Here is a 21,835-nt window from a genome sequence, read left to right as displayed (position 1 = left end):
GTGAGCTTCCCGTGGTTTCCAAACTTGATGGAACGCTTTGTCGTTGGTGGACGGGGCTTTCTTAGTCCGTCTTTTAGTCTTTGTGACTTAATGACCGCTCTTAGGTGTCAAGTCCTACATGGTCAAAAGTGGGGCTGGTATTATCTGTAAATTTGCATGTTTTAAAAAGTTTAAATAATGACCATGGAGACATCTTCACCTCATGGGGGTTCTTAGTGCTGCCCCCATCTCATAATTAGAAATCAGAGAACAGACCTGCAGGAGACAGGGCCTGGGTACATGGGGAGTCCATGGGAGGGCTTCCCCAGACCGCAGGCCTTTGCCGAGGGTGGGCTCCGCCAGCCCGCATTGCACCCCCACCCCGCCGTGAGTCGGAGTTACTTGTCTGCGGGTGAAAGAAACTGGTTTCTGGAAGGGAGCACGGGGCAGCGGGTGAGGGGCCGGTGTCAGGACTGCTGTCCACTCCGTCGTCCTCTTCGACATCCACGCCTCTGGACCCCCTCCACACTCAAGCTGAAGGCGAGGAGGGGTGTCGCCTTGGCCCAGCGGGAGGCTGGAGGGCGGGCTGCTCTCCTGAGGCCCCGCTGCCAGCACCCTCTGCGGTCACAGCTGGTGGCACCTCCCGGGGGGGTGCCCTGTCCCCCCAGGCAGCACTTCCAGCCGCACGGAGTGGGTGCCCTCCCGCCCTCCCCCAGGGCTGAGCCAGGAGGCAGAGGGCGCTCGGGCTCCCCGTGTGCGCACAGCCTCCACGGCGGAGCAGGTCAGCGCCCTGGCGCGCTCCTCCCGGCACCGCCGCTGCCTGGGCCCGCTGGAGCACCAGAGGCTGGCCCGGGAGGTGCAGCTCCCCGAAGTTCAGGTGAGGGGGCTGGCCGGGCAGGGGGGTGGCCCGTCGTCGCCCTGCTCTGATCTCGTTTTCCCCACAGATCAAAACCTGGTTTCAGAATCGCCGCGTGAAACACAAACGCCACCTGCAGGGCTCCCAGCTGAGCGCGCCCTTCCCCACAGCACTCCGTGCGCCCCTGGCGCTCTGCCCCCCCCACCCTCTGCCCTGGGCTGCGGCCTGCAGCTGCTGTGCCCATGGGCATCCTTGCCTGGGCCCCCAGCTCTGGCCCAGCCTCTGGGCTCCTTCTGGGGTCCCTGCCGAGCGGAACCAGCCTCCCTGGCTTCCATGTGGGCCTCGTACGGCAGACAGCCCCCCAGACGCCGGGAGCCCGGTGCACACGCTGAGCCCAGCTTTGCCCTGGGGAGCCTGGCGCCTGTGCGCCCCGCCAGAGACCCGGGATGCCTTTTTTATTTATTTATTTATTTATTTATTTATTTATTTATTTATGGCTGTGTTGGGTCTTCGTTTCTGGGCGAGGGCTTTCTCTAGTTGCGGCGAGTGGGGGCCACTCTTCATCGCGGTGCGCGGGCCTCTCACTATCGCGGCCTCTCTTGTTGCGGAGCACAGGCTCCAGACGCGCAGGCTCAGTAATTGTGGCTCATGGGCCCAGTTGCTCCGCGGCATGTGGGATCTTCCCGGACCAGGGCTCAAACCCGTGTCCCCTGCATTGGCAGGCGGATTCTCAACCAGTGCGCCACCAGGGAGGCCCCCGGGATGCCTTTTCAGGACGTGTGGCTGCCCAGGAGCCCGCAGCTGAGGCCGGTCAGACGCTGGGCCTCCGTGCAGAGCTGCGCCTGGCGTCCCTGCAGAGGCACGGCGATCCCCTGTGTGGGCACCTGGAACCTTCCGGCCTTAGGAGTGCGGAGGGTTTACAGTCGAAGGCGTTTCAGAGCCACTTCATACCTGAAAATTGCCAAAGGGTTGGTTTAGGAAGTGATGGGTCAGCAAACGGTCAAAGGCCAAAGTGTACTGCGCTGCCCGGGCCCTCACACATTGGTAACAAAGTTACCCTTCGTTAAGGGTAACTTATTCAACAGAAGGTTTCCAGTTAGGATAAATGAAGTCGGATTCTTATGCTATATGCTTCCAAGCTTTGCGCATGAACATGGAAACTGGCAGAATTAGGGGGAAGTGAAGGTGCTTCTCACCTTGGGGTTTGAATTCCACGTTAACAATGACCCCGAAGCTGGAAGCGGGAAAGGAACTGAGGTGACTGATTTCCGCGGTGGTGATCGTAGCTTCCAGAGCGCGTGTGAGCCAGGGACTGCTCGCCGTGCTGCCCTGCTCCTTCCTTTGCTGAGGAAGGACCCACGCAGCGTCTGGCCTGCTCCCCCTGAGCTGTCCTCTGTCCTCGCCTGCAGGGCTGTGCCCCCGGAGCAGGAGAGAGAGGGCCCCTCCCTGCCGGAGGCGCGCCTGGAAGCCGCCTCACCGCTGGAGGAAAGAGCCAGGGGTGCAAACTTTCCGGAGGGTTCCGACACGGCACTCAAAGGGTGTCTGCGCCACATGGGTGACAGCGGGCGAGCCGGGGCGTGGGGATGACTCCGCGGTGAAGGGCCAGTTCAGAGGGGACCTGGGTGTTCATTACAGGATCACTTCGTATTCATTACAGGAGTGCTTTGGGGGAGAGTAGGAGGGATTGAGGAAGAGGCAGGTGATCGGGGTGGGTTCTGAGCAGAAAGTCTCCATGCAAGAAACAGAAGCCTGGGTGCCGGAGGATAGAGCCGGGCCAGGGTGGGAGCCGCTGCCGAAGGCCAGTTGGAGCCTTTGGGATTTTGGCCAAGTTCGCAGCAGCACCACGTGGGCCTTGTTACTGCATCGCGATTGTGGCTTACTTTACAGAGGTGGGGCTTTTACAGCTGTGTGCAGCCATTTATTCAAGATTTCTTGTGGGATCGGGATTTGCTTAAACGTGTACAGGTTTGTGTGGTTTCAGCTGTTTGAACCTTTGGTTCAAAAACGCCTGCCTGGATTCTCTCTCGACCCTAAAATCTTAGCCAGTGTCTAGCTTGTCTCGTTACTTCTAAGCTACCCAGTGGTTCAGGGGAAGCTGAGTGATGCTCAGTGTCAGTGTGCCGTGATGTGTGTGTGTGTGTGCGCGCCTCTGTGTGTGTGTGTGTGTGCGCGCCTCTGTGTGTGTGTGTGTGTGCGCCTCTGTGTGTGTGCGCGCGCCTCTGTGTGTGTGTGCGCGCCTCTGTGTGTGTGTGTGTGTGCGCCTCTGTGTGTGTGCGCGCCTCTGTGTGTGTGTGTGTGTGTGTGCGCGCCTCTGTGTGTGTGTGTGTGTGTGTGTGTGTGCGCGCGCCTCTGTGTGTGTGTGCGCCTCTGTGTGTGTGTCTGTGTGTGCACGCCTCTGTGTGTGTGTGCGCCTCTGTGTGTGTGTCTCTGTGTGTGTGCGCACCTCTGTGTGTGTGTGTCTCTGTCTGTGTGTGTGTCTCTGTGTCTGTGTGTCTTTTGCCTGAGTGCTGTCGCCCCTGCTCCCAGGGCTTTGGGTGTCACTTGTCTGCAACCTCTGCCCACTTCTGGGCAGCGGTGCCCCCTTACCTGGTCCCCTCTAACCCACGGTTGTCGTGACCAGCAGTGACTGGTGGGGCCGCGCTTCCCAAGCCCGCCTTCCCTCCTGCTGCTCAGACAGGCGCGTTAGAGCCTCACCCGCTGGCAGGGACTGGGCAGAACAGTCTAAATCCCAGTTTAGGGAAACAGGGACTTTGCAGTGGACACTGGCTGGGGTAGCTGGCCTTGAGCAGGAACCGGGTGAACGAACACGGGAGAGCCCACGGCTCTGCCAGGTCCGCCTCCTCTGGTTTGGGAGCAAGACCTGGTGACAGTCTGCAGGGCCTCGTGCCTGAAACTTATATGCAGAAGATTCCAAATCCATACGGTAAGGTACATAGGCCAAATGTTTACAGCGGAACCAGCTGGTGGGGTCTACGGGCTGTCTGTCTTGCTTTATTCTCTGCAGTTGTCACAGGAGGTGCTGGGCTGGGCTGCTTCGGTGTCGGCCCCTCCCCTTCCCAGGGCCAAGCGCGTCCCTCCGCCCGTGCCCCCCCCCCCCAGTTCTGAGCCACCCAGTTCTTGGCGCCCAGGCAGTGACGCCTGGTTGTGGGTCACGAATGGGTGCTCTCAGCCAGGCCACCCACACAGGCCCCATAGCCGAGTGGAAGGAGCGGGCCTGCAGAACAGACGCGGCACTGCCAAGCCCCCTTAAGGGTGTGGGAGCACCTCCCCCCCCCCCCCCACACGACCGCACAGATTCTCGGTCCTCCTCCCGCTTCAGTGGCCCCTGGTGGCAGAGGACCTGCCATATCCAAGACCATCGCTGTCCAGGGGTCAGGACTACCAGGGGCCACAGGGCAGGGCTCCTGGCCACCAGGTGGGAGCACAAGCCTCCCGGGGCGGCAGGTAGGCGCCAGCACCCAGGCCTCTGCAGCTGGAGGGCTCCGTGTCGCCCCCTCCCCAGGCCGGTAAGATCCTCATTCCCAGCTGTGGTGGTAATTGCAAGAGACAAGGGGGCAGGTGGAGGGAAACCCCTCCACAGGGAAGCCATTCACCCAGCGCCTCTGATCTCCAGCCCACCATTTACCGGGACAGGGTCCCCCTGAGACTGGCGGCCTGTATGGGCGTCACCTGGCTTTTCTGAGGGCTGCCTGGCCCCGGGCTGTTCTCTGTGCTGCTCAGCTGAACCAGAGCTGATACAGGACACACTGGCCTGCTCTGCTCGACCTCCTGGTGGGGACTCCTGGCCTATCTCCCTGCCCAGGGAGCTGCCCACAAGGGACCCCACCCTGCGGCTGGGGCAAGTCCGGGACCAAGGGGAGGGTATGCCCGGCCAGCTGTAGTGACTCCGAAGGGTTTCCCTCCCTGGGCCCAGGAGCCATACCCTGCAGCTGCTGACTGGAGGATAATGGTAGAGAGCAAGGCAGAGCCACTGGCTGCCTGGATCCAGCCGTGCCTGCAACCCACCTCTCTCCCCATCACAGGAAACACAGGTGTCTGGATCAGGCCACTGTTCCTCATGCACTCAGGGTATTGTATATACCTGCTTCCCTTCAATACTCTCAGTGGTCCAAGGGGAGCCTCACCAGCAGAGCCAGCCCCCAGCCCCCTGGTGAGGATGGACCGGACGGAGAGTGGCACTGTGGGGGTGGGCGGCTGCCTGAGCAGGGAGGGCCCTGGGGGCTGCACACCCTGCCTTCCCTGCTGCGGCGGCCCCGTGCTCTTCCCACTGCCGAGCCTGGGGCGACCACTGGTAAAGGGAGCCTGGTGTCTATGAGCTCCGTTCGCTGGGCTGATTAGCTGATAAGATAAGCCTGCCCGTCGCTGTTGAAGCTCAGTTCACTGGGCTCCCTCTGTCCCTTTTCCTGCTGCAGGATGTTAAGGCCAATAGGCTCCAGGGCCAGGGAGTTCCCACCTGGACCAGCGGGCCGGTGCCCCAGGCAGCGCTGGGGGGCGGGCTGTGCTCACTCCAGCCCTGGGAGTCCTGGCCCGCCCACCTGGCACCCGCCAGCGCCCTGGGAGTGTCCTGCCCCCATGACCCTGGTTATCAGAAAGCCCCCCACCCCACTGCCCCCCCCAGCTGATGTGTCTGGGAGTCGTTTCATTCCCTCACGTCGATGTATTTTTTTATTAAGTTCCCTCAAGACCGCTCACTCTTACTGATGTGCCCCCCCAATGCCCCCACCAGCACGGACGAGAGGAAAGCACACGACGGAGACAGCTTTGCTTTCAGCGCTTCAACGGTCAAAGCTTTTCCACACTGAACTTTACATGAAGTCACCTTTATTGACATTTTCGAAGAGAAAATCCACTCATTCGTTACAAGTATGATGAAGGTGGAGGGAGCAGCCCTATGGCAACCCCCGCTGACGCCCTCCCCCCGCCCCGCTTCTCCGCACGTCCGAGCCCCCTGGTCCCAGACCCAGACCCCGCAGTGGTCCCAAACGGGCTGCCCCGCTCCTGTTCCGGCACCTTCTGTAACTTTTCAGGGCAGCCCCAGTGACAGTCACCGTGGAGCTGGGGCCTGCTCCGCCCCTCTCCCACGCTCCTGCAGGGGCAGGGCCTGGACCGCGCCGTCCACAGCTCTAGGGCACACACGGAGGCGAAGGTTACCCGATCTAATTGTCCTACGACGGGCGACCCCTCCCTCTCCCTGCCCCCACCCCCTGATCCATCATCCTGATGGAGGAGGGCAAGGACCCCCTGGCCCCGTCATCCTGATCCATCCCCGAGCCGGCGTGCGGGACGTGGAAGCAGGTCCAGAGGCAGGTGCGTGGCGGGGAATGGGCTCTGCGGCGCGGCAGGACCTCGGCGCCCCATTTTCCCATGCCCTACACCTCTTTAGGCCAGACCCTCAAAGAAGTATATGCATAGGAAAAAGGAACAGCGAGCGGCGTGGCCGGCACAGGCACGGGTCCGGAAGGGTCCGTGCTGGGTCGGGTGAGGCGCAGGGACAAGCTGCGGGCTCGGCTGGGCGGCTGCAGGCGTCCTGTGGGTGCGAGCGAGCGGGACGGGCTGGTGGGCTGAGGAGGAGGCAGGGAGGCCGGCGGGGCCTTACCTGGTCAGCCTCGGGTCCGGGGTCTCTGCGGGCGAGCGGGGCCAGGAGCGAGGAGGAGAGCCGCTTGCTGACTGCGGGCTCTGCTGCTGCAGCTGCCGGGCGCCCCTTTATGCGAGGCAGAGACCTTGGCGGGTGGCGCCCGGAGCAGCGGCCGTCATGTGCGGTCACGGGCTGCTCTGTGCCAAGGACCCCACCCGCCCCCGCACCTGCGAGATTGGGGCACAAAGACCCGCTCTGAGCAGAGCTCCCAGCCTCGGCAGGCGGGCGGCAAGGCCCACGGGGCCGGGGGCTGCTGGCCAGGACCTGGGACCGGGCCAGCCCTGGCCGGCAGCCTCCTCCGGACCTTATCTCCCCACGAGCCTCTGCTTGCGTCATGGCCCAGAACACACAGGGGAGAGAGAGCCTCCAGGGAGGTGGCACCTCTCCCCTCCCCTCCCGGCCTCCCGGCCTCCTGCCCCGGCCACGGAGCCCCAGGACCCCTGCCTCAGGAGGCCACCTGGGACTGGGGCTGCCAGGAGTCCAGAGGATCTGGTGGGGGAGCTCTGCCTGGCCGCACACCCGCCCGCCACACCCGCCCGCCGTGTGCTCAGCTCTGCCCCAGGGCCCCAGGCTGTCTGGAGAAGGGCAGGGACTCTGCAGTCTTGGGGGGACACTGTAGGGACAGGAGAGGGAGCGGCACCCAGGGGACAGCTGATCGAAGACCCAAGGCTTCCCACACAGAGACACACACAGGCGCGCCAACCCTCTCCCAGGCCCAGGGGCCCCAGGAGGGCAGCTCAGCCTCCCGCCGTGTGTGGGCGTGGGTGCAGTCAGTACCCGCTGGAGAGGCAGCTGGCTCCACGTGGGCGAGGGTCCCCACTCTGCTCACGAACATTTCTGACCTGTGGGGAATGGCAGAGGTGGTGGCCTGAGTCTGAAACTGACCGGCCATCACGTCCACCACCTGTCCCCTGGGTCCCAGGGGCCCCTCCCGTGCAGCACCCACAGCCTCTGCTCCCCCTCCGTCCCTGGGGTGGTCCGCGCCTCCAGGACCAGGGACGGTCCCCCTCCCTGCCTGAGGGTCCAGAGAGGCGACCCCACCCTGCCCGCCCTTTGCCCTGAGACCGGCCCTGGTGTGTCTGTGTGTCTGCTGCGTGTGTGGGGTGCAGCAGCCCCTCGGGCGCTCAGCCAACCAGTGGGGCCTCGGGACTGTTGCTGAAACCCCGACTGAGGGGTGGGCTCCTGGATGGGCAAAGGCAGGCGGAGGGCACAGGTGGACGTGTGAGGGAAGCTAGGTGAGAGAGCGACCACCCATGCCCGTGGACGTGCCAGGCCCTCCTGACACACGCCCGCCGTGGCCTGGACCCGTCCCGGCTGAGCAGTGGCTGAGAAGCTGCAGACCCGGGGCTGGGTGGAGGAGGTGGGTACCCCTGCCGGGAGGCCATCCGCAGTCCAGGGCCTCTGGGGGCCTGCAGCCTGGCAGTGGGCGCAGGGTCAGGAGATGCCAGTGGGCAGTTGCTCAGGGCTCTCCTGGGCGGGTGGGAGGGGCCGGGCCGACCTCTGGGCTGCATGGGGCCACAAAGGGGGTGTCAGACCCCGACCTCTGCTGGGCAGGGGAGGGGCCCTTGGTGGAGGAAGACCCCCCGCCCCGCTCCGGGAGCTCAGAGGCCCGAGGGGGGCCGCCTGCTGAGTCTCAGGCTGATGGGTGAAGCCCCAACTCGAGTGTCGGCTCTGGGACCATCTGCTCAGGCCCCTGTCCTCTGGAGAACCACTCGGGGTCCTGCTCTCCCCACCCCGGGGCCTCCCCATCCTGAGCCTCCATCGCCCTTCACCCTCCCCCTCGAAGCTGCCTCCCTTGGCTCTTGGGAAACACACTTGCACCTTTGACCTTGGGCTCAGGTGGGTGGGCGATGGGCCTGCAGGAGAGGAGGCGAGAGGCAGATGGATAGAGAGAGAGACGGAGAAACAGAGACAAAGACAGAGACAGAGAGAGACACAGAGAGACAGAGACAGGGAGTTGGAGGGGTGATGGGTGCAGGAGGCCCTGCTGCTCCAAAGCACCTCGGAGGCCTTCCCTTGTCTTCTTAATCTTACCGTCCTGATTATAAAATCAACACCTGCTAATTACAAACCACGTTTTGAATTCAGAAAGGCATAAAGAGAAGATGGGGCAGGGACGCACCAGCCCAGCGTCTCCGGTGTGTGGACCCCAAGCCGTCCGCTGCTGTGCCGCTGGCCCTGCTCCCGTCACCCCCTTAAGCCCCTGCCTCCACTTTCCCTCCGGCAGTGGGAGTAGCTGGCCCTCTACCAGCGGGAGCCCGGGGGGCTTGGGTGGGAGGCCAGCTGGGGTGAGGGGGCTGGACCCACTGTTTCCCCAAAGGCGGCAGGGAGTAGATTCTGTGTCCAGGAGATTTCCTCAGGCTGCCACATAGAGCTAGGCAGAGGGAGGAGGCGGCTGAGGGGCTGGGCCTTCCTTCCACAGCGGGCTTCAATCCCATCCAGCCCACCTTGACCCCTGGAGGGCCCAGACTCTTAGGGTCTCAGCCCCCAAAGGCTTGCTCTGTGGCTTCTGGAGGTGAAGGAGTGGACTCAGGGCCAGCTTCTGGCCGTGGTGGCCGAGGGCAGGAAGGCCCCAGCCAGAGGGCGCTGAGGCTGCTCGCTGCCCAACAGGTGCACCCCAAGTGCTCACCCTGCCTCGAGGCGCTATGCGGCCCCTCAGGGCTTTCAGTGGGACCCAAGGCCCCAGGCTGCCCCTTCCTGCGCTCTGGCCGCAGACCCATCCAGGGGACCCCGTCAGACTTTCCTAGGAGCCGAGTGGAGCAGTGCATGCCGGGTCCAGCCCCTTCCCTAGGTGGTGAGGACGGTCCCCCCGGGCAGACAAAGCAGCTGGATTCCAGGGAGGCCGGACGAGGGCTCCTCACTCGTGCAGCCACTGGCCGGACCCCACTGTGGGAACCCTTCCTGTTTGCCAACCCTTTGGCGTCCACACAGCCCCGGGCACTGCGTCCTGGTCCCTGTCACCTGGGGCAGGGCCCCCTGCTGGGTCCAGCCAAACCCTGGGCGCAGAGGCACCCACAAGCGGCCCTTGGAACACAAAACATGCTGGGCCCAGCCCGCCCTTTGCCCACAAGACAGAAAGTATCCTTGCCGGCCCTGGAGGACGTGCTTGGCATGGAGTTGACTGGTGATAAGGGGTGTCCTTCAGGACTGCTCACTCCCTCCCTCTGCTCCATTCCTGGGGGGGGGGTCCCCACAGCTGTCTGCTCAACTCAGGCCAAAGTTTCCAGCCACCAGGAGGTAGCCTACATTAACCCTTGGTGGGTTCCCATAGAGGGTGGCCTGTAGAACACAGGGACCTCGGCCTCTGCCCTGTACCCCAACCTGCCCTGCGCCCCAACCTGCCCTGCTCCCCAGTCCTGCCCTGCGCCCGACCTGCACTCCCGGGGTTATTATCCACTGGCGCTCCCCACCCCGAGGGGCAGGCCGGGCAGGGTCAGCAGCCCCTCCCTAGGGCGCGGCTGAGGCCTGGCTGCAGCTCACACGGGGCCGGGCCGTGCTGTGCAGGCCGCCCCTCCTGGCCTCAGTTTCCCCACCCATCAAAGGAGGCTCTGAAAATGGCCCGCCCGTCTGGAGACAGCAGGTTGAAGCGGTGTCCACCCTGTGACGTGGCACCTCCACTGCCAGGTGTCTGTGCACCCAAGACGAGCTGCCCCAGACAGACTGGAACAGCAGTGTCTGTCCTCAGACTGGAAACCTCTGCAAGGCCCCCCGAAGAGCAGGGGGTGGAAATCCCGGCGGCCTGAGGTCCACGTGGTGGAGAGCACGCGGTAACGTGGGGAGCGTGGCCACGGGAAGAATTATGCGTTGTTGGTCTGAAACTGCACTTTAACCGGGTGCCCTGGATTTTTATTTGCTAAATCTGGCGTCCTTACACCCTGTTTATGGAGAGGACGTGGGCCTGGAGAGGTGGGGGGACGGGAAACCAGGTCTGGGCCGAGACTCCTGTGGCTCCCGGGGCCTCCTGGGTTCGGGGCTTCTGGCACCGAGAGCCTGAGCCCGGCCCGGTTGGGAGGGCCGTGCGGCCAGCGTGACTGTGGTCAGAGGCCCCGGTGGCCCTGGGCACCTGTGGGAAGCCCCTGTGGGCGCTGGGTCCCCAGGCGGGACCAATGCGTGGGCCAGGCTGGGCCTGAAGGCTCGGAGGAAGGGCTGGGAGGGAAGACAAGGAGTTAAGCCTGGACCTGGGCCCCCCCACTCCCCCCGCCCCAGCCTCCACGTCGGGGTTTCAAGGTTGTGTCTGAGCAGCTCCCTTGCTGGGGAGATAATCTCGGCTTCTGGATACTTTCTCTCCCCTCTCCAGGGCAGATCCGGAACACTTGCCCGGCCATGGGAACTGCCCTCCGCCCTCCAAGGCCACAGCATAGACGGCCCTTCCCAGGGCACCCTTGGCCTTCCCGGGACCCCCAACCCGAGGAAGAACTGTGGCCGCTTTTTCCAGACTGCTGACCTGGCAGCCCCACCCCAGCCACTGGCCCAGAGCCTGGGCCGCTGGGCTTGTCACACAGGCTTGCACGCACACTCAGCCCTGGCCACCGGCCCTGGGTCCCGACCCCAGGCTCGGCCCGGGTCCCCAGCCGCCGGCCCCCGCGCGGTCACTGCTGTCCATGAACCAGGGGCCGGGGGTCTCTTTCTCACAGGGGGCTGGGCCCCCACGTTTGGGGAGGGACCTGTCACCTTCAGGCTGACCCCCCTCGGCGGCTGCTGCCCCTGGCAGTCTCCTGGGCCCTCAGCCAGCTGACCCACAGGCAGACAGCATTCCTCAGGCCAGCTCAGCACCCCTGATCCAAGGCCCCTCGGGGTCCCCGCAGGTACTGAGGGCCCCTTAGTAGAGGCCTGGGGGTCAGTGAGGGGTGGGGAGCGCTGCGGGTGAGGGCACAGCCTGAGACTGGGCACCTCCTGCTTCCCTCGGCGCTGGCCCCCGCTCTGCTGAGCAGGAAACCGAGGCCCAGACCAGCAGGGGGAGCCTAGCTTCCCAAGGACAAGGGCAGCCTAAGCTGGAACCAGCATCCTCTCGGCTCCAGGCGCCTCCCAGGGGCCCCTTCCCACTCTCCTGGATGGAGAAGCCACCTGGCTGGGCCGGGCCGGTGGGAGCCCCCAGCTGAGCCGCCCCCGTGGACTCGCTGCCCCTGACCTGGGAGGGGGCTGGGAGGGCCGAGCGGACCCTGGATTTGGGGAAGGGGCTGGGCTGGGGCTGACCTGTCCTGGCTGCCAGGATAAGCACCACACTGGGGGGAGTCCCGAGACCGTCCCGCTCCAGACAGCCGTGGATCACAGAGGAGCGCCCAGCCCGGAAGGTCAGAGCCGGGGCCACAGGCGGTGGGAAGAGAGGGGGAGCCCCGGGGGCTGAGTGTGCACGCACATATGTGTGAGCACGTGTGTGAGGACCTGTGGGTTTGGGGCTGTGACCTCGCAGTGGTGAAGCGGGTGTGGGGGCCGGTGAGGAACGCTTGGTCTCTCTCGGGCCTGGCCTGGGAGGGTGGGCTTTCCTCTGGGAGCCCAGCGAGGGCTCGACACCCACGGGCCAGCTGCCCAGTGTGGCTGCACCCAGGGGGCGGGGTGGGCGGCATGGTGTCATCCGGGGTCAGGGGTCTAGGGGTGGGGCCGGCAGTCCAGGTGACTGGCAGTAAAGGTGCCCAGACATGCCACATCCCCACCCAGCCCTGCACTGCCCCTGCCCACCCTCCTTGGCCTGCGGGCATGCCCTCTGCCTGGATGGCCACTCAGCTGACTTGAGGGGTGGAGTGGGGGTCACAGAGGGCAGGTACCACTTCATCGCACCGTGTGGCCTGTTATACTGCGGGGACAAAGACCCCCCCCGCCAGAACACGTGGTGGGCGGCAGTGGGATCTGGGCCTGGGGTCCTCACGCCTCCCCTGGGGTGAGGCCAGGGCTGCTCTGGCCCCTGGACTCCCAACAACCCTCTCCTGGACGGTTCCATTTTTGCTGGTGGGTGAGGCCCAGCAGGGCTGAGAGACGGATCAGGCCCTCGGCTGCCTCGTCGGCTGGTTCTCTGAGGGAGCTTCTCTCTCTTTTAACAAGTGTGTCCTTTTCAGGGTCTATGAGGAGACGGGGCAACCGGGACGATGTCAAGCGTACGTGGGGCGCAGCAGCAGGCCTGTCTCTCTCAGGCGAGCTTGTTAGAGCCATTATTCTCATTTTTTTCCAATTATAGAACGACATGTTGCTATGACTGTCAACAGTACAGAAGTGACCATTCTGCCACCCAAGGGCCATCGCTGGGAACCGTGTGGGTTTCCGTCAGCCTCTTCTCTGGGCATCTTCTTACCGCTTTCTACGCGTGAGCCACGTCCCTTCCAGGGCAGCTTACCCCGGCCCCCAACCCCGTGGCAGCGGCGCGAGGCGGGGCCGCCAGAGGGGCCAGGAGCCCCAGGCCTCTGGGTGCTGAGGGCCTGGCCCCCCTGGGGCAGCGGCCAGTCCTTGTCCCAACACGCTCACGTGTCCTTTCCTGCGTCTTCTCCGTGCCTTCATTTCTAATCTCAGTCGATTGCAATCTGCTCTGCTTAATTTACTACCTGAATTTAATCACAACTTTGAGCTAAACAAACTCTGTGTTCTGGCTGAACCTCTAAGTTAGCTTTATGGAAGCTCCCCGTCACCAGTTCACTTCTCACACATTTTGTGCGTCTAGGGCGTTTTTCCCTGAAAGGTGTTTTTTAGGTGTCACAGCATATTTAATACACGCACAACGTGAGGCCGGCTGCTCTACCTCACAGCTCAGAAACACAGCCTGGCGAGCTCGCTCAGCCTCGACGCCCCAGGGGAGCCGGGAGCCCGGGATTCGGCCCCCACCAACCCCGCGCGATGGCTCCGGGGCCCTTTGGTTGAGCACCCGCCCTCCCGTCTTCTGGAACTCTCTCTAAGCCCGTGATGCCCGCGATGTCGGGCCCACCGGCTCTGCCTTCCAGGCGCCCCCGGAACCAGACTTCTCAGGTCTTCGCTGCTGCATCCTGGTCCTCGTCCCCCAGGGCTGTCAGGTGCCTCGCTGCCACCCCGGCCCCTCTGCCCTCCCCGCCCCGCAGCCCCAGGGCTGAGCCCTGCTCTCCGCCCAGGCCCCTGTGTCGCTTGCTCCTCTGTCTGAGCCGCCAGCCCCTCATTTTCTTCACGCCTTTACTCAGGAGTCAGGCGTGGCGGGCTTCCGTGGCCCCCACTCCCACATGTCAGGCTCGGTTTTTATCTCCCCACCCGCTCTATTTCTGGGGGGTGCGCCCCTCCCCCCCACCCCAGGCCTCACATTTCCCTGCTCCATCCTGCTCTCTGGCTCTCGGCCGCTGGAGAGGGTGGTGGTTCTTTGCAGGACTCACAGCGTGTTACCACTTTTGAAGGAGGGTCGGGAAGGCGCGATTTCTGTCCTGGCCACGCGGAGTCGCCCTCGGGCCAGCCCGGCGCCGCTCCTGGGCAGTGTGGGCGCGGCGGCCCCGGGCACCTCCACTTTCCCATTTCACAAAGGAGGTTGGGGAAGCCCGGGCTGCCCACTGACCTCGACCCACCCTGGGCGGACGGTGTCACTGGATCCTGGGCCCTCAGGATCTCATTTACACCTCTGTGCCTCCTAAGGTTTTCCCCTTAAAAATGTTTTTAAAATTATGAAGTATTTAACACGTGCAAAAAGACCTGTCCAGTGACGCACCAAGTACCCAAGCGTCCACCCTGTGCCCACGGAGACACTTACCAGGCCTTGGGGTCTGCTTCCTGGGCGGGGGGGGGGGCAGCCTGGCCTCAACCTCCCCGTTAACTGCCGGGCAGTCTCTGTGCCGCACAGAGAGAGCTGGAGTGACCTAAACCGCTCCAACCAGAGAGCTGCCTTGAGTCCGCGGCCAGCCAGCGACGGTGAGAGCACGACGGCGGCGTTGGCGGGAGGGACCAGCGGGCGGCCTCGGGGCGGCATCGCCCCCTCACGTTCTGCCAGAGAGAGCCCCGCCTCTGCTTCTCCCCCGGGACCCAGGCCTGAGCCAGCTCTGCCCGTAACCCAGCAGGACTCAGACCCACTGCCCGTCACACGTCCCCCAGGCCCACCAGCCAGGGCAGGGGCCTCCCTCCAGGGCCCCCGAATCAGGCCCTGCCGATGCGCCCTGAGCCCAACCCTACCCGGGCTGCTCCTGTGCATTCCTGCCCCTGCCGGTGGCACAGCCCCTCCCGAGGTCTCCCCGCCTCGTGCCCCCTGGTGAGCCCCCTGCCTGCCCCCAGCCCCAGCCCTGGGCTTAAGGCCCCTCGAAGCTGGAGTAGGGCGGGGGCTCTGGCCGGGACCCCTGCAGGGGCCACCTGTGGGCTCGTCTTCCGCTGGCGGGGCCTGCATCTGGGTGGTTTGATCCGGGGCCTGCATCTGGGTGGTTTGATCCGGGGTCTGCATCTGGGTGGTTTGGGGGCTGTGCTCCTCACCTGGGAGCGGCCCCGCCTCTGGCCCCTGCAGCTCAGCACCTGCTCCCAGGTCCCTGTCAGGGCAGCCCTGTGCCCTGGGCTGTGTTTCCCAAGCTCCATCCTCTGTCTCCAAAGCCCAGCCTCCGGGCCAGCCCCATGGCCACCTCCCCGGGTGAGCGAGCACATGGGCACTCCCTGACACACGGGCACGTGTGTGACACGCACAGCAGGCTCCTGCTTCAACAAAGGGCCAGCCAGCCTCCCGCGTGTGCGCGTCTGGGTGTCTGGCCCTGGAGCACAGTGGCAGCCCCTTGCTGTACCCTGAGGTGGAGGGAGGCTGCAGGAGCCCGCACCACACCTGGGCTCCTGCCCAGCTGGCAAGACGCTGTGAGCTCCGGGCTGTGGGAGCTCATCTCCATGGGCCTGCCAGCTCCTGACACTAGGAATCAGCAGGGGCTGCTTGTGGCCCAGAACCTCGTAGCCGGCAGTCTGGAAGCCCCAGCACGTGGATCCTGCGGTCCTGCCTCCACAGGCAGGGCTGCTACCCCCACCGCAGTGTGCTGCCCCCCCCGGAGGCTGTGTCCAGGGCAACCCCCAGAGATGGTCCCTTCCAGGCTCTCCCGGAGGCAGGGCCCCTCCCGGGGGGAGCAGGTCCTCGACCTCAGCCGTGCTTCTAAGGAGCTCAAGCCCCCATTCTCTCCACAAGGGCCTTGGAGCCCGCCCTTGGAGCGCCATGGCCCTGACCCGGGCTGCGCAGTCTGACTCAGGGAGGATGCGGGCTGACTCACAGCTGGAAGCAGCCCTGAAACCCTGACAGAGGTTTTCAGCTCTGACGCCGCTTCCTGAAACCCTGCAGGGGCCCAGGAGCGTGAGTCAGTGGGCGGGGAGCAGAACCAAGGCTCCGGGGTGCCCCCCAGCCCCCCAGCCTGGATGCCAGCAGGATGCAGCCCCTGTCCCCACCCCCCAGCCCCCCTCAGCGTCTGGGGCACCTGGCCACACGCACCCACCGCCCTGAAGTCCCCGCCCAGGGCCAGGGGCCCCACGTCGCCTGGGTGGGGCCCATCCCACAGGTCCTGGCTCCGCTCTGACCCCCCGGCCTCCAGAGCAGAGTGGGGCGATTACCGTGAGGCTCTGCCGGTTCCCACAGGCTCTCTTCAGGGCACACGACCTCCCAGCGAGCTGTTTCTCCGGGGTCGTCAGGGAATTCAGGTCAGCTGACAAGCAACATTGCCGCCCCCGGGCCCCCACGGTACACAGCACGCCGCAGACCCTCCACATCCACAGACACAGCGGTGACGGGACAGCTTAGGGCCTCCGGGGAATCGGACCCAAGTCTTCACGTCCAAACCAGTCTCGGGCGCGGGGGAGCCACGCCGGCCGGGAGCCCTGGGACGCGCAGCCGGGACGGGCCCAGGCCTCACGCTTGTGGACACACTCGCTCGGCCCCCGCGGCGCTCTGAGCCTGCTGGACGGTGTGCGGCCACACCCGGAAGCACCTGGTCTGGGGGAGTTCCGTGTGGGTTCAAGGTCAGAGTCTGGTGGACGGGGAGCGTGGCCCCTCTAGCCCTGGGGGTCGCTCTGTCACCGGGGCTGGTCTCTGTTGCATGAGCTCTCCAACCGCTGGTCCTCCAGCTTCACCAGGTGCTCCAGCCTGGCCGCCTTCATCTCCCCGAAATGAGCCTGAGGGACCCAGGGTGATGGAGGGCAGGACACGAGAGGGAGGGGCTGGCTTCCCTCCCCCATCCCTTCCAGCCTACTCCTGGGTCCTGCCAGCCGTGGGCTGAGACCTCCGGGAGCCTCCCGGCCTATCCCCTCTGCAGCCCCTGCCTGGCCCCGGGCAGGTCCTTGGAGCACGCCCGCTGAGGTATGGTGCAGCGCCATGTGCAGGGGTCACTTCTGAAGGGAAACAGCCAAGAAAACGCTCCCGTGAAGACTGACGGTTGGGAGGGACCTCCCGGCGCCCATGCTCCGCTGTCCTGCCTCGAGTGCAGCCGCTGGCCCTCCCGAGCCTCCTTCCACGGGCGGCCACGGCGCAAGCCTCCCCTTACTGGGAACACAGAGCCCGCCTCGCTCAAGCAGGTGAGACAGAGAATAGATTTGGAAAAGCTCATCTGCCCCCAGATGCCGTGTCCAAGGACAGATGGCTCCAGCTGGCCGAGGCAGGGGGTCGGCATGTCAGCAGACAGACCCCTCCGAAGCCCCTGGGCAGGGTGCACCAGCAGAGACAGTGTGCTACCCCCCATGCGACCTGGCCACACCTCTCCCCAGTGACAAGCTGCGAAGGGCAGGGGCGTCCCGAGGCGGCACACCAATTGAGCGTGTCCAGTTCTAATTTCAGTCGACGCAGCAGGCTCCGGCCCGGCACACCCAGGCCCCTGGGCTGCTGCTTCTCCACGGCCCTTCCCCCACCTGCTTTATCTTACATCAGTGACAGTCACGGGAAGGGCACTTAACTGTGTCACCATCTTTTTTTTTTTTTTTTAAACTCAGTTGCTTGCTTCTTTTTTTTTTTTTAAAGCATTATTCATTTTAATTAATTAATTTATTTATTTATTTTTGGCTGTGTTGGGTCTTCGTTTCTGTGCGAGGGCTTTCTCTAGTTGCGGAGAGCGGGGGCCACTCTTCATCGCGGTGCACGGGCCTCTCACTATCGCGGCCTCTCTTGTTGCGGAGCACAGGCTCCAGACGCGCAGGCTCAGTAGTTGTGGCTCACGGGCCCAGTTGCTCCGCGGCATGTGGAATCCTCCCAGACCAGGGCTCGAACCCGTGTCCCCTGCATTGGCAGGCAGATTCTCAACCACTGCGCCACCAGGGAAGCCCTGTGTCACCATCTTAAATGGCAGGTGAACTGTTTTCCCCTCTGGGTTTCATAAAATAAAACACAGTTGGCAGTTGAACAATGCGGCGAGGAGTGGCGGCGGGATGTTAGGGGTGCCAAACCCCGCCTCGCCCCGCACAATCAATAACCCGCCTACAACTTTACCTTCAGTCCCGCACCCTGGGTCTGCGGCACAGACAGCGCAGCGCCGTGGTGCATATCTACTGAAAAACACACGCGCCGTTCAAACTCATGTTATTCAAGGGCCCACGGAGGCCAGGGCTCCCTGTGTCAGCCCAGTGGCCAGAGCCACGGCCATGGGCGCGAGGGCTGCAAGGGGCCTTGCTGAGACAGCAGCTTCGTTCCTACCACGGCTTCCTCTCTGCTGTCCAACACACGCAAACCACACAATGACGCCACTTTCCTGCTTCCTCAAGAAAACTGAGTCAAGATCCGCGCAGCCCTCAGGAACCGCGCTGTCATCACAATTCCTCAAAACCCCTCGGACCCTGACGCCTGACATGCTCGGCCTGCACGCCCGCCCCGCCCCCCCTGTCTTGGGCCCAAAGATGCAGCCTGTGCTCCCAGGGGGCTGGGGGAGCACGCAGTGGTCGCTGTGTGGCAGTGAAGGGACCTGAGCACGTCCTGAACCCAGGAATGCTGGAGACCCTTGGTGAGAGAGAGGGGAAAAGGCTGCGCCCTCAGAACCGGGCTGCGCCCCCAGAACCGGGCTGCGCCCCCAGAACCAGGTGTGCACCTTAGGGATGTGCCTTCTCTCCCTGACCCGGCCCCACGGCCCCTGGGCTGCTGTCCAGCACATCCGGTGGCAACGCCTGTGAGTCTGTAGCCCCTGGCTCGTGGGCCCCAGGTTTGATGACTGGTGAAGCTGGGTGGTCAGTCTGTGGGGATGGGGGCTTCTAGGTATCTTCGGAACGTCCTGTATTTAAATAATCAAACTAAACATGGGTCCCCGGTCAGGGGCCCCGCCTGCCCCCCACCGCCTCCCCGCACACCGTCCGAGCTGCTGGGAGGGGCGCCCAGGCCTGTACCTTGACTGCCTCCTGCAGAACGCCTGTTTCTCCTCCAGCAGCGCTGCAGCCCAGGGTCCAGGCGCTGCCGGGGCTCGCCAGCTGGGCCCCGACTGAAAAGCAAACCCAGGGCCCTCGGCCCGCGGGCCAGCGGAGGTGGGGCTGGGGGCGCAGAGGGCTCGACATGGGGCCCACCCTCTGTGTGCCCAGCAGCCCGTCTCCTCTGGAGCCCTCTGACTCCCAAGGGTCTCCGCCCCAGAGGGCGCTGAGGGGCTCGGCAGGCCTGCAAGATGAGCGGACCGCCAGCTCAGGGCCTAAGGCTGGGAGAGGGGCACACAGGGGCGCGGTGGGATGGGGGGCTGAGCCCACACCGACAGCACCACGGGGGCACAGTCGGGCCTAACGTGGTGCCCAGGCGCAGCCCTCGGTGCCCCTGAACGGCTTCCCCGTTTGGAGAGGCGACCATTGAACGACGGCCTCCCCGCACGGCCTGTGGACAGGGCCCAGGGGCGCCCACTTGTGTGTGTGGGGGTGTTGGCCATTACCAGCGTGTGCAGAGGCGGTGAGCCCCACCCATGGTCTGTCAGTGTCGCCACTGGAGGCTCCTGGGTCCTGCAGAGGGTTCAAACGTTGTGCAGGGAGACCGGCGGGAGGGGCTGACTCTGCTGGGTCTCCCAGTCAAAGACGGGGAGTGGGGAGGGGCTGACTGGCGGGGGCTGGGCCTGAGCACTTCTGAAAAGGGAAGCAGCCGGGTCAGGCTGGAAGGGGCCCTGGCCTGGGCCTGCACTGGCGGCGCAGCCAAGACTTCACTGCAGGCTGGGCCCCAGGGCCGTGGGGACCTGGGGCTGCATCCCCACTTATTTCCTGGTTTTACTCTCTCTTTGGCAGATAACGAGCCGACGTCCAAACACAGCAGGTTCCAAGGCTGTACGACGGTACCCGCATGTCCAGCCCTGCCGGGCGGGTCCTCGCCGGCCTCCACCTTATCCCTCACTGCACACAAGACCGGCTCGATGGCCCCAGGCGTGCTGGCCTCCACCTTGCCGATCTCCTCCTCCGAGACACAGAAACCCAGCTTGTGGAGGACTTTCCTGCAGAGGAAGCAGGGTGCAGCCCTCAGAGCAGAGCGCCCCGCGGAGCCGGGCAGCGGGGCTGGCTCGCCTCCGCGCAGAGGGGCCGGGACAGGGGCACCTGCTTGCCCCACCCCGGTACCCACAGAGACCCGTGGCCATCTCGTTCCCGGCCGCCCCATCAGGGGTCACAGGACACATGGTGCCCTGTGCCTTCAGGCCAGGCGAGTCCCAGCCTGGGCCACCACCTCCCCGATAAGTGTCCCAGGGACTCTGCGGAGGACTCATCCTCTTTCCCGAGTCTCCTCTGTTCTGGGCGGAAGTCCTTCTGGCTCACCTCCAAAGTGCTCAGAGCCTGACCTCTCACCACATCTGCCTGCAGCTGCCATCCTCTCGCCTCTGGGGGCGGGGTCAGCCCACCCCTCCTCCCCCTTCCCCAAAGCCCCCTCTCTCCTCAGAATAAGTCCTCGACCCTGCCACGGCAGTGACCCCCCCCCCAGGCAGTGTCCTCCGAGGACCCTTGGTGACACCCCCTCCCCACTGCAGCCCCACTCCGTTCACTGTCACTGGCTTACAGGTTCTGCCTCGTTGTCCCTCATGTGACTTGTCACAGCTGACACTGGTCCCATCTCTTCATTTATCTGTCTTCCCCACAGACGGACACCCCACGAAGGCAGGGGCCCATTTACTGCTGTGTCTGCTGGGCCTGAGCAGAGCCTGTCAGCCAGAGTTGTTGGCGGGCGGGTGGGTGGGTGAGAGGTGTGGTTAGCATGAGCTGGTCACGAGGTCAGAGGGCAAGGCTGGCGCCCCGGTGAGCGGGTCTCGAGCTGACCGGTGCCATCCTCTTGGCGGGGCGCCCCAAGGAGCCCCAGGTTGGACTGGACGGTGTCAGGGAGACCCACAGCAGGGACGCAGCCTGAAAAGTTGTCCCAGGGGCTGGGAGGGGCTGGGGCCAGCCTTGGAGAGTGAGGAGTGGGGCCCCAGCAGAAAGGGCAGAAGGCCCGCCACGAAGCCCTGCCTGTTGGGAATGCTCCAGTTGCTGAGCTGCTGGAGCGTGTTGCAGGTGGGGATGTAGCTGTGCATGTCCTCAAGCCGGGGGCGGAAGAGCTTCACAGTCTCGGCCAGCATCACTGGGGCAGAGCGGGCAGGGGCGCGAGGTGAGCTAAGAGTCCTTGGATGCCTTAAATCATCAGTCATCCAGGGCCTCCGAGGCGGATGAGGACAGAGAGAAGTCCTGGGGAGCAGCCGCAGGGTGTGGGCGCCCCAGGGGAGAGGGCTGTGAGAGCCGGCGGGGTCAGAGGAGCTGCTAGGAGACCCCCAGTCTGCCCCATCCTCCCCCGGGGAACGCGGGGTCCGGGGGCAGGAGGAATTCCCGTGGCCAGGTTGAACGTATAACCGGCCCCTCTCTTTGCCGCATTCCTCCTCCTTCTGGGGCCATCGAGGCAGCGCCCCTCCCACGTCCTGCCCACTCTTTCCAGAGGCCCCTCACGCCCTGCCTCTGGGGTCTTCTGCATTTTGCAGGGAGCCCGGGGAGCGGGGACACTTCCGGGGCCGCGGCCCTTGCCTGGCCGTGCCGACTACCGGCACGTCTCGCTGGCCGGGAGGGATGACCGCTGGGCTCTTCCCCTGAGCAGAGAGCGCCAGGACCCGGCTGACAGGCGGCGGCCCTGCGGCCTGGACCCCCGGCGGTCACCCCGGCCCCCGGCCCCCGTCGTGGCCGCCGCCCCGCCCTCACCGCCGTCGCTGAAGTCCCGGGCCAGGTGGCGCTCGCGGCGGCTGAGCGGCAGTGCGTCCAGCCAGGCGTAGAGGCCACGGAGGGCGCCGGGCAGCAGCGGCGGCCGGGGCGGGGGGCTCGGCCTGGCGGCGCCCACCGTGGAGCCGGGAGGGTGGTCGGGCCGTTGCCGGGAGACGGCGGCGGAAGGGCGGGGCCGTTGCCGGGAGACCGGAGCGGGGTCGGAAGGGGAGGGGCGCTGCTTAGTTTAGGCAGAGAAGGGCTTACGATAAAGTCTAAGAAGAAAATAAGGGGAAAGTTTGACCTTACCCATTTACAGTAGACTTTTATTTTAACAAGCGTTG

General features: G+C 64.8%; 1 protein-coding gene across 1 annotated transcript; it reads left to right on the top strand.

The window, feature by feature from the left end:
• The first annotated feature begins 290 nt into the window (after window positions 1–290).
• VENTX (VENT homeobox) lies at window positions 291–2,422 on the top strand. The gene is given in 6 exon segments (XM_059900730.1): window positions 291–328; window positions 610–856; window positions 924–1,013; window positions 1,016–1,283; window positions 1,574–1,709; window positions 2,245–2,422. Coding segments are annotated over 6 exon segments (957 nt in total).
• The last annotated feature ends 19,413 nt before the right edge of the window (window positions 2,423–21,835 follow it).

Source organism: Balaenoptera ricei, chromosome 16 (assembly GCF_028023285.1).
Source record: "Balaenoptera ricei isolate mBalRic1 chromosome 16, mBalRic1.hap2, whole genome shotgun sequence".
NCBI lineage: Eukaryota > Metazoa > Chordata > Mammalia > Artiodactyla > Balaenopteridae > Balaenoptera > Balaenoptera ricei.
Note: the sequence above shows the minus strand (reverse complement) of the source record. Positions and strands in the feature narration are given on the sequence as shown.